A 12,269-nucleotide genomic window follows, 5' to 3' on the forward strand; every position below is an offset into this window, starting at 1 on the left:
GAGCGCACCAACCAAATTTTAGAATTAGCAAAACAATAAATTTTTATAACAGTATATAAATCAATGGGTCTTTCACACAGTGCCAAGGAAGAAAATATCAATACTAAAAATAAGACAAGCTTGTAGGGTTAACCCAGCAGCGGATAATGGCAAGGAGCAGCGAAGCACGACAGACAAACGCTTCTCGTTGAGGTTATGGTAATACACTGATTTCCATACGATTCGTGCGAGCTAATAATTGCTAATTAATCATTTGAAGCGCGTTAACAATAATACAAATATTAGTTGCAGCAGCAAGCGTTGACCTCCAAGCGTAATGAATAGGTACGTTTTCCACAGACGAGAAAAACGCACGAGTTTCTGGTGGCAACTAATAATTAAAAACACTCGCTACAGCTAAGCATCTCGATGTTATCATTTACACTCGGTACATAATTGCCTCGGGCACTAAAGCTTTGGCAATGCTGCAACTGTGTAAAACCATACCGCACTTCCGAGGCCAGATTGTTCAGCAACGCGAAACGTGAAGAATTCATGGCTAAGCAACACCAAATTTGGCCTCGTCTATGGAAGAAAATATGGTCTGTTTCCTTATCCTGATACTCAAACATTCGACCGCTTTTACATACGACACCTAGAGCGTTTAACATATGTAGGGAAGACTTAGAATATAATTAGTTGGCACTGATTTGTGAGGAAAAAAATACGTTGTCCGATCACCCAGACACCTGTCTGCACTAGGCTGCGGGTTGATTGTCTGTACGACAAAAAGCCATAATTTTAAGGTTCTGTATACACTTGAATTGAACAATAGTCCCTACCGTCAGGAAAGCGTAAATCGTCAATCGCGGTCACGTTTGCTTGAAGTGATATAAATTTGCACACGAGTTGCCATGAATCTCTAGCGTAGTGCACAGTACTGAGCGTTGTACACTTCAATACACATTTACTGCTAAAACGTCCATACGGAGGCGGGGCCTAGTGGTAGTGTTTTGGGTTCTTTGGGTTTTGTTGCGGGGGTACATGGTTCGGTCATTGCTGGTGTAGGTGTTTTTTCCTGCGACTCCCATTCAGCAGTTATTTCTTAGAGATTATCGGAATGGACCAACCGAGTGGTGGTATAACCAATCGTCCGATCACATTTCGTCGACAAAGGAGTAATGATTGCAGCAAAGGCCGTTAGTAGCCCACAAAACAAACTTATAGTCCGTTTTTCTTACGAGTGTAACAGGCAGGACACAAATTAAGCTGACAACATACTCCGCATGGCTTATACAGGAAATGAAAAGGTTACGAGCCTAGGCGTATCGAGCATCATTTAAAAAATCGGAGAGGCACTTCTCATCACATAAAAGCAATGTCCACTGAAATCCAAATCCGGCAGGGCTATCCCGCAAAGAGTGGGGTTTTATGATTAAGTAAACCCAATTACTCATAGAGGGGACCTGAGCACAGAAGTACGAACAAGACCGAAAGGGCTCACCCTTCTAAACAGGAACCCCTACCGGCAAAAAGATGGAAGAAGAGCACGAGTGGCCTTCCTACGGAAACAATTTGAAAACGAGCAAAATATAATGTATAGCAACGCTGCTTTCTACAACGGTAACATTGCCTCACTCGTCATACTGAATCACGAAGGAGCCATCAAAGGTTGCCTCATGCTACCAGACACCACTGGTGACGAGGCATAAAGTGGTGCTCTTCTCTGGAAATATGTAAATGAGCATAGTAAAAAAGACAGCCTCGAAATAGTCACTCTTTCGAAAAAGGCCACCCAGAATATCATAAATGGAAGAATTCAAGTACATTTTAAACTGTAGCCAAAAACACTGAATCAGTTCCGCCGTATTATGAGCACTTCAAAACGCCATCAGTTGGAGAGAAAGGAGAGAATAAGGCAGGCTGGGCAAGCTTGGTCAGATGTTCTTAAGATTTATTCTGCCCATTCGTTACCACCCTACCAAGTTATTACTTGCAGGCTTGGGCCTGTTGTAAATTCGACAAGGAATGTGGCGTTCTAAGGCAAATATGTCTGAGAACACACTTGGAAATAGGTGTTTGCGGAACACATATTAATGCGATAGCAACAATTAACTCGGTATGCGTGAAATATATCGTCGCGGCGGCCAAACGTTGGCACAAAAATGGTCGGGGGCTCATAACAAAACAAAACAGTTATAACAATGCGTGAAACCTTACTTTCACGTCTTCTGAATATAACAATTCATACCTTCAGAAACAATTACATTTTATTGCGTGGTTCCTACACGTAAACATTGTTAAGGGCCAACAAGCCCTACCCTAGCAGTACCAGCAAAATGTTGTTATAGAACCAAGATAACAGGGTTCTGTCAAAAGACATACACGTCCGATTGGTTTCACCGATAGCAAACGGAGAAAGAAAGCAATAAAATCGGTGTCAACGAGAGGAGAGGTCAATGAACACACGGAAGCGCAAAAAACGGATAAAGGAAAACGGTCATGGCGTACCAACCGATGTTGTGGTAGGCGAGGTTGTGCGGGAAATGGGGTTAAATACACTCTTTTACAAAATTTGATTGGACATTACCCGGCGGATCTTTACAATTCCTCAACATTTCATTCCGCCGAATAAAATATTTGAGGCTCGGCCAGCAAGTCATCTGAATGTTGCGGGATTCTGAAGCCGCAGAAAGGGTTTAATATAATACGCACCTCTTCCTGTATTTTCAGAAAGAAGTAAAGAGTGGCGCGAACTAGACGTGGACGAAAAAACAAGGTAAGACATACAGGCGCCATATATATGTATTTATCTTACATATGGCGCCTTTATATGGCGCCTGTACATTGTCACGAAGCCACTGACGACGCAGTTGTCTTCGAGGACAACACGTTTATTGGAGCGAACTTGTGCTCCCCTAACAACTCAAAGAATACAGAGGCGGCGAAGCAGCAGTCAAGAAATTGACGTAGGCATGTGAGCTACGGCCAGTCGAATACCCCGGCGTCTGCTCTGCAGGCTTTTTATCTTTCGACGCGCGTGGATCTCCAAATGTCGATTCACATCTAGAACATTGTAGATCCAGTAAGATTATTCTGGGCTGTTGACGTTAGATCGAAATGCTCCCCCTATCAGAACAGACAACACATGCGGCACAGAAAGAAAGAATGGAACAGGTGCTTCCCTTGGCACAGAGATAACACAGACTGGCGCAGCCAGGCGGTAAAAGTAAAACGCATAAACACAATGCATGGTTCGCGGCATTACCCCCCTCTAAGAGTGCATCGACCCGATGCTAACGTAAGCGACAGTCCGAACAAATAAAAATAAAAGTGCGTCATCGTCCGTAAAAAGGTTTTAAGCGAACCACGTGGACGACTTCGGGCCGGGTGTGCCACCGTGATATGCCAGAGTCACCATCGGGGATCACTTCGTTGGTAATTTGGCCAACACGTCGTAGAATCTTGTTGGGTCCGAAATACCGTCGCAGAAGTTTCTCCCTCAGTCCGCGTCGTCGGATGGGAGTCTAAACCCACACACGATCCTCTGGGTGGCACTTGGCGGCTCGTTGTCGGAGGTTGTAGCGGCCGGCATCCACCAGCTGCTGGTCTGTTATACGAGCTCGAGCGAGCTGGCGGGCCTCCTCCGCACGCTGAAGGCATCCTTGGACGTCGGCGTTCAGGTCGTCGTCTTCTACGTGCGGCAGCATGGCGTCAAGCATTGTAGTCGGCCGTTTTCCGTAGGCGAGCTCGAACGGTGTCATCTGCGTGGTTTCTTGGATAGCCGTATTGTACGCAAACGTGACATAAGGGAGCACTTTGTCCGAGGTCTTATTTTCAACGTCGACGTACATGGACAGCATATGCACAATCGTCTTGTTCAAACGTTCCGTTAGTCCGTTCGTTTGGGTGTGGTATGCCGTCGTTCTTAGGTGATCCGTGTTGCTGTAGCATAAGATTCTTTGCATGAGCTCCGCAGTAAAGGCCGTTCCGCGGTCCGTGATGAGGACTTCAGGGGCTCCATGTCGCTGCACAACTTGTCTTATGAAAAACTTGGTGACTTCTTGTGCAGTCCCCCTCGGAAGAGCGGCGGTCTCCGCGTAGCGCGTCATGTAGTCTGTTGCTACGACAATCCACTTGTTCTCGGATCGTGACGTAGGGAACGGGCCCAGAAGGTCCATTCCAATCTGTTGGAAGGGCCTTGGTGTGACGGTGATCGGCTGTAGAAGTACGGCGGGTCTCGTCGGTGGCGTTTTTCGTCAGTGGCAGTCGCGGCAGCTCCGGATATAGTGGGTGACGTCAGAGGTAGGGCAGGGCCAGCAGTACCTCAACTTGATTTTTCCAATAGTGCGGGCTGTGCCGAAATGTCCGAAAGACGGGTCATCGCGGCGCGCTTCCAAAATTTCGTCACGAAGGTCCGCGGGGATGACAAGAAGGTGATTCGTTTTCGTTCCATGGCGGAACTTTTTCGTCACGAGGATAGAGTTCGTCAGGCTGAATGCTGGTAGGTTGCGTTTGAAGGTCCTAGGAACGGGGACGTTGCATCCCTCGAGGTAGTCGATTATGACGCGTAACTCAGGGTCCGCACGCTGCTGGGCGGATCGATCACTCTCCGTTACGATTCCGAAGAACGCGCTGTCGTCATCAGTCTCTTGTGGTAGTGGGTCGACGGGGGCGCGGGACAGGCAGACGGCGTCGGACTGTTTCCTCCCGGGTTTATAGAATACTGTAATATCGAATTCTTGCAGGCGCAAGAGCCACCTACCAAGACGGCCAGAGGGGTCCTCCAAATTGGCGAGCCAACAGACCACGTGGTGGTCTGTCACAACCTTAAAGGGTCTTCCATACACGTACGGGAGGAATTTCGAAATAGCCCATTTATCGCGAGGCATTCTTTTTCAGAGGCTGAGTAGTTTTTTTTTTGTTCCTTGGATAGACCACGGCTGGCATAGGCGATTACTTTTTCGCACCCGCTTTGGTTTTGGACGAGGACGGCACCCAAGCCTATATCACTGGCATCCGTGTGAATTTCCGTTTCGGTGTTTTCGTCGAAATGAGCGAGCACGGGCTGGCTTTGGAGGCGTTGTTGGAGTTCGCAGAACGCTTCCTCTTGGGCACTTTCCCAGCTGAAACGCGTGCTATCTTTTGTCAATCGTTTGAGTGGCTCTGCAATGCGTGCGAAGTGTGTGACGAAGCTCCGGTAGTATGCACACAGTCTGAGAAATCTGCGCACGCCCTTTTTATCTTTTGGCCTTGGGAAGTTCGCTATGGCTTACGTTTTCGCCGGGTCAGGCAGAACTCCCGCGGCGTTGAAGACATGGCCCAAAAATGTGAAGTTCGTCGTACGCGAAGCGGAACTTTTCAGGCTTCAGCGCTAACCCCGACCAATTTATGGCCTCGAGTACAGACTGCAACGTTGCAAAGTGTTCGTCGAAAGCCAGGAAGAATACCACAACGTCGTCGACCTATACGAGAAAGGTGTGCCACTTCAGCCCAGCTAGCACGGTGTCCATGACTCTTTGGAACGTTGCTGGTGCCGTGCATAGCCCAAACGGCATCACCTTGAACTCGTATAGGCCGTCCGGGGTTATGAATGCAGTCTTCTCTCGATCTCTCTCGTCCACTTCAATTTGCCAGTATCCTGTCTTCAGATCCATCGATGAGAAGTACTTCGCGTGGCAGAGGTGGTCGAGGGCGTCGTCGATTCGTGGCAGGGGGTAACCCGTCATTTTTGGTGATCTTGTTCAATCGCCGGTACTCAACGCAGAACCTCAGTGTGCCGTCTTTCTTCTTCACGAGTACGACCGGCGCAGACATGGACTTTTCGACGGCTGTATAATATCGTTGAACATGTCGTCGACTTGAGTCCGGATGGCTTCGCGCTCGTGTGAAGAGACGCGGTACGGTGACTGTCGGGTAGGTCGGGCTCCACCCTCGGTCATTATTTATTTATTTATTTATTTATTCAGTTACCCTCAAAGCCCGAGGGCATTTCAGAGGGGAGTGGGTACATACATACATGTACAGCATACAAATCAAAATACAACAACAGAAAAATTGCAATAAAGTAACATCGCTTGCTACAGGGTTGAACTAAGGCTACGTACAAATAAAATTAGTGACAGCAACTTTAAATAAAGCAGCATCTTTGATACCAACGATATCATGAGGAAGATGATTCCAACATACAGAAGTTTTTGGCACAAATGACTCCTGAAAACACTTGGTGTGCGCTGACGGAACTCCTACTTGATGGCGATGATCAATGCGAGTGGAAACGTAAGTTGGTTGGGCCAATAATCTATTTCTGAGTAATAGATTGGTGAAGTAAATTTTGTGAAATTGACACAGCCGAAACACTTTCCTGCGAAGAGACAGTAGGGGTAATGATAGTGTGGTTTTCATTGATGTGACGCTCGAGGTGCGATGGTAATTAGAAAGGATGAAGCGCGCTGACCGATTCTGCACTCGTTCTAATTCGTAGATAAGCGAGTCATGACCAGGGTCCCAGACAGATGCCGCATATTCTAATTTGCTACGCACCAATACTTTATAAAGTAAGAGTTTCAAGGAAACGGGTGCCTGATTAAAATTTCTTCGAAGGTAGCCCAACGTGCTATTAGCTTTAGCTGCAATATATTCAATGTGTGTCTTCCAACATAATGCAGAAGTTATGTTTGTGCCCAGATACTTATACGAATTTACTGCTTCGAGAAGAACATTATTAATTTGATAAGCTCTGATACTAGTGCTGTGACGGTTAACGTGCATGTACTTGCATTTGTTAACGTTTAACGTCATGCCCCAAGTCTCACACCATTTCTGAACCCGATCCATATCTGCCTGCAATTCTAGAACGTCTGAATGACCCTTAATTGCCCGATAAATTACGCAGTCGTCTGCGAAAAGACTGACTGAAGAAGTAATGTTTAGAGGCAAATCGTTTATATAGACCAGAAAGAGCAATGCTCCCAATACAGAGCCCTGTGGGACCCCAGAGCCAACCGGGACCCTGGGCGAGTCAAAGTTATTAACAGTTACAAATTGGGAACGGTTACTGAGAAAAGCAATCACCCACGCGAGGACGTTATCATCTATATTGAGGCTCCGTAATTTTAAAATGAGTAAATCATGAGGTACTTTATCAAACGCTTTTGAGAAATCTAAAAAGATACAGTCAATGGGTGTGCCGTTGTCAAGAATAGAAAGCAAATCGTGAATAAAACATAATAGTTGCGTTTCACAGGAAAAGTTTTTACGAAATCCATGCTGCGAATCAGTAAAGAAAGAATTGCCCTCTAAAATTTTACAAGCTGCGAATAAATTACGTGTTCCATTATTTTGCATGGTATCGAAGTGATTGATACTGGTCTGTAATTCTCCGGACAAAGTTTATCACCTGACCTAAAGAATAGAATAATTCTTCCCACACTCCAATCATCCGGAAGACAGCCTGCTTCCAGAGATTGCTCAAATATTTTTGTTAAGATTATGGAGCTGTAGACTTTAGTGTTTATAAGAAACTTGGAAGTAATGTTGTCGATTCCGGCGGAAGACGAGACTTTAAGGTTTTCTATTATTTTTTGTACGCCTGCTGTGTCAAAACGAATGGCTTCCATCGGGAGATAACCACTAGCTTGATAAACAGGATTTGATCCTTTGTTGAGAAAACCCGACACTGCCGCCGCGAAGGTGTCACAGAGAATAACAGCGCAGTCATCTTTATGGGTTAACCCGTCCGAAGTTTTAAGTGTTATTTCGCGAGTATCTTTTTTATTCACCACCCTCCAAAATTGTCTCGGGTTATTGGCTAACATATTCGAGAGTGTTTTTAAAAAAAATTCCCCCGCATTTCCCCGAGGGGGAGAATGTGAAAGTGCGAATGCACGGTTGTCGGCCCGCTTGCGGCGCTTGCGCTCGGCCCCCGCAGCCCACCGCCTCGCCGCCTTCTCTTCCATCTCTTCCATCGGGTTTGTAGTATCACGTGTACACCACGCAGTTATCAAGCCGCTATAACGCCGCTGAGTCGCCAACGCACGCCGCTGACGACGTAGTTTGAATGCGTTAAAGATATAAGGCGCGTCACTAACACTGATATCAGCGTCGCGTCCGTGGCTTGGTCGGTAGAGCGTCGCGCTGCGGCCGCAAAGTCCTCGGATCGAAACCTGGCGCCGGATGCTGTTTCTTTTTTAAATATAGAGGAGCACTGCGGACGCCGCCGCCGCCGCCGCCGCCGCCGCCGGCGGTGGATGGTTTGGGGTCGCTTATAAAGTGCATTCGCACTTAATAGGTTTCCTTTGCTGCTTTTGTGGCCCTCCTGTATTCACCATTAGCAACGTAATAAGAATCCCATCTGGCCTGTGACTTAGAAACTTTAGCGGACCGAAACAGCCTTTTTTTCTTATTAGCCAACCTTTTCAAAGATTGGCTATACCAGGGAGCATGCTTATTGGTGGTGACTAGCCTCAGAGGAACAAACGTTTCAGTCAGGTATGTTACTTTTTCTTTGAACAAATTCCAGTTCGAATTAACGGAACGAGCCTCGAATTCATCAAGATAGCTGTCCAGAAATAAACAAAGTTCTCTATTGATGGCATCAAAATCGGCAGCAGCGTAATCTCTAATGCGCTTAGTATAATTTTCATGATGAGGGACACAAATATCCATAGTGAAATGGAGCAAACAATGATCACTTAGTTGAGGCAAACAAAGTGGAGACATGAACAGGTCAGGCACGTTGGTTAACACTAGATCTAAAATGCTCGAAGTAGTAGGTGTAATGCGGGTTGGTTGGGTAACAATTTGCGTAAAGTTGAAATCAGAACAAAAGCTCAAAAATTTATAACTGTCAGTAGAAAACGGACTTAACTGAGGTACATCGCTGGACCAAAATATATTTGGGTAGTTAAAATCTCCGGCTAAAAGGACTGGTACATTAGGAAAACGTTCCGTAACTATTTTAACAGCATCGTGAAGGCTATTTACAAAGCCCGGATCGCAGTACGGTGGACGATAGCAGATACCCAAAATAATGTTTTTATAACTTGTGCAAATTTCAACAAATATGATCTCTAAATTGGTTACAACAGGCACAAAAGACGAAGAAATATGATCCGCTACCGCAACAAGTACACCACCGCCGCATCTATCCCCTCTATCGCGACGATACACATTGAAACGCTTTGTAGAGTCAAACAATTCACTGCTGTTAATTTTTGAAGTAAGCCACGTTTCTGTTAACAACACAACGTCAGCGTCACATGTGTCGACCGCCGCATTTAGTTCATCACGTTTCGATACGACACTCCTTATGTTCGTGAAAAGAAAAGAAAGCGAATTTTTCGGGCACCGCCCCCCACCCCTCACGTGTCGCTACTGCGGTGAGTTTGCAACTGATAGCGGTGCTCTGGAAACTGAGTGTTCATCTGAAAGCTGCTGATTAACGAATTCCCCAGAGGCGCCGCCAAGTTCGTACACACTGTCGTCAGGAAAATTGTAACCGTAACGTTTATCACCTATGAGCAACTTATTATACCGAAGCTTGAAGGAAACGTCCCTTTGCTTGGCAAATTCTACAAGCTTCTCTCGCGCCTGCCGTGTTTGAAGGGAATAATCCTCACTTACAGTGATGCCACTCTCTTTGAATTTTCCGTTGAGGGATAGTAATTCCTGCTTTAACTTAAATGATGCGAACTTCGCAATAACAGGCCTATTTTGGTTGGGCCTGTACGTTCCTAGCCTGTGTACTCGCTCAAGTGCTTCGCTCGGCACTGGTGACTTAAAAACGGTAGTGATCTCTTTAACCAATTTTTCTTCAGTTTGGTTCCATTTCTCCTGGGGACAGTCTGTCAAACCGTAAAACAAGAGATTACTGCGTCTCATTCTATCCTCAAGCTGAGAATGTTCATCGTGTAACCTAGCGTTTTCTCTGCTCAGATGGTCGGTTAGCTGCCTCAGCTGCAAAAGTTCATCCCCGACCTCGGCATTGTCACAGGCTTTTGCTTCGACAGCGGCGAGCCTACGGTCGATGTCGTTAACTTTGCGCTCGATTGCTTCCTGGTTGTTTTTAATCTCATTCACGCTAGATATTAACTTCACTTGGTCCTGTTCCATTTTTCGGTTCGAGAGTTCACGCTCTGCAGAAGAGCAAACATGTCACTAAATTTTGGCTCATGAGCCCTATTGGATGCGTCCGACTCTGGAACCTTTTTATTGGGCCCTGGGTTTTCTTCAACGTCGCCAGCTAGCAAGACAAGTATAGATATAACATCGACACATTCACTTAACAGTGACAACAAGACTCCCGGGCGTGGGAACAGCATCAAGCATCCATTGTTTGAATTCTTTGCATATAAAGAAGTGTTGTTACTAACCTGTGTGAACAAGCGAGCAAAGTTACGGTGCCGCATTTCTGCGCTGTTCCCACGCCCACTGGAGAGGCCAGGTTGGTGCCATCCGTTTTTATCCTGGGCTCGCCATGACGTCACAACCGATGAAGTGGCCGCCTGGCTCGGGACGATGTTGCAGGGGTGTTGCCGGCACAATCCTGGGCTGGCCGAGAACTGGTCGCTATCAGGTAGAAGCACTGGCCGCGGCTCATGCCCAGCAGTCGGTGATAGCCACGAGCAGAAGTGAAGAAGTGAAGCAACCTGTGTGAACAAGCGAGCAAAGTTACGGTGCCGCATTTCTGCGCTGTTCCCACGCCCACTGGAGAGGAAAGGTTGGTGCCATCCGTTTTTATCCTGGGCTCGCCATGACGTCACAACCGATGAAGTGGCCGCCTGGCTCGGGAAGATGTTGCAGGGGTGTTGCCGGCACAATCCTGGGCTGGCCGAGAACTGGTCGCTATCAGGTAGAAGCACTGGCCGCGGCTCATGCCCAGCAGTCGGTGATAGCCACGAGCAGAAGTGAAGAAGTGAAGCAACCTGTGTGAACAAGCGAGCAAAGTTACGGTGCCGCATTTCTGCGCTGTTCCCACGCCCACTGGAGAGGAAAGGTTGGTGCCATCCGTTTTTATCCTGGGCTCGCCATGACGTCACAACCGATGAAGTGGCCGCCTGGCTCGGGAAGATGTTGCAGGGGTGTTGCCGGCACAATCCTGGGCTGGCCGAGAACTGGTCGCTATCAGGTAGAAGCACTGGCCGCGGCTCATGCCCAGCAGTCGGTGATAGCCACGAGCAGAAGTGAAGAAGTGAAGCAACCTGTGTGAACAAGCGAGCAAAGTTACGGTGCCGCATTTCTGCGCTGTTCCCACGCCCACTGGAGAGGAAAGGTTGGTGCCATCCGTTTTTATCCTGGGCTCGCCATGACGTCACAACCGATGAAGTGGCCGCCTGGCTCGGGAAGATGTTGCAGGGGTGTTGCCGGCACAATCCTGGGCTGGCCGAGAACTGGTCGCTATCAGGTAGAAGCACTGGCCGCGGCTCATGCCCAGCAGTCGGTGATAGCCACGAGCAGAAGTGAAGAAGTGAAGCAACCTGTGTGAACAAGCGAGCAAAGTTACGGTGCCGCATTTCTGCGCTGTTCCCACGCCCACTGGAGAGGCCAGGTTGGTGCCATCCGTTTTTATCCTGGGCTCGCCATGACGTCACAACCGATGAAGTGGCCGCCTGGCTCGGGACGATGTTGCAGGGGTGTTGCCGGCACAATCCTGGGCTGGCCGAGAACTGGTCGCTATCAGGTAGAAGCACTGGCCGCGGCTCATGCCCAGCAGTCGGTGATAGCCACGAGCAGAAGTGAAGAAGTGAAGCAACCTGTGTGAACAAGCGAGCAAAGTTACGGTGCCGCATTTCTGCGCTGTTCCCACGCCCACTGGAGAGGAAAGGTTGGTGCCATCCGTTTTTATCCTGGGCTCGCCATGACGTCACAACCGATGAAGTGGCCGCCTGGCTCGGGAAGATGTTGCAGGGGTGTTGCCGGCACAATCCTGGGCTGGCCGAGAACTGGTCGCTATCAGGTAGAAGCACTGGCCGCGGCTCATGCCCAGCAGTCGGTGATAGCCACGAGCAGAAGTGAAGAAGTGAAGCAACCTGTGTGAACAAGCGAGCAAAGTTACGGTGCCGCATTTCTGCGCTGTTCCCACGCCCACTGGAGAGGAAAGGTTGGTGCCATCCGTTTTTATCCTGGGCTCGCCATGACGTCACAACCGATGAAGTGGCCGCCTGGCTCGGGAAGATGTTGCAGGGGTGTTGCCGGCACAATCCTGGGCTGGCCGAGAACTGGTCGCTATCAGGTAGAAGCACTGGCCGCGGCTCATGCCCAGCAGTCGGTGATAGCCACGAGCAGAAGTG

The 12,269-nt window shown here is 48.1% G+C and overlaps 1 protein-coding gene across 1 annotated transcript; it reads right to left on the minus strand.

Annotated features, from left to right (window-relative positions):
- Positions 1-3,506: 3,506 nt before the first annotated feature.
- On the minus strand, positions 3,507-10,672 carry LOC144161673 (uncharacterized). The gene is made up of 2 exons (XM_077692298.1): positions 10,349-10,672; positions 3,507-3,796 (listed from the first exon to the last, which is right to left on the minus strand). The coding sequence occupies exons 1-2, from the start codon at positions 10,662-10,664 to the stop codon at positions 3,507-3,509; spliced, it is 606 nt and encodes a 201-aa protein (XP_077548424.1). The 5' UTR covers positions 10,665-10,672.
- Between the last annotated feature and the right edge of the window lie 1,597 nt (positions 10,673-12,269).

This window comes from Haemaphysalis longicornis, unplaced genomic scaffold (assembly GCF_048455015.1).
Source record: "Haemaphysalis longicornis isolate Haplotype H1 unplaced genomic scaffold, Haemaphysalis longicornis Haplotype H1 scaffold_12, whole genome shotgun sequence".
NCBI lineage: Eukaryota > Metazoa > Arthropoda > Arachnida > Ixodida > Ixodidae > Haemaphysalis > Haemaphysalis longicornis.

Excerpts from the sequence above, each read along its gene's own strand:
- LOC144161673 (XM_077692298.1), bottom strand. The coding sequence starts at position 10,664 with ATGCGGCACCGTAACTTTGCTCGCTTGTTCACACAGGTTGCTTCACTT. Across the intron at positions 3,797-10,348 it reads TCGCTTGTTCACACAGGTTA|TGCTCCCTTATGTCACGTTT; the intron begins GTAACAACACTT and ends CCTCGGACAAAG.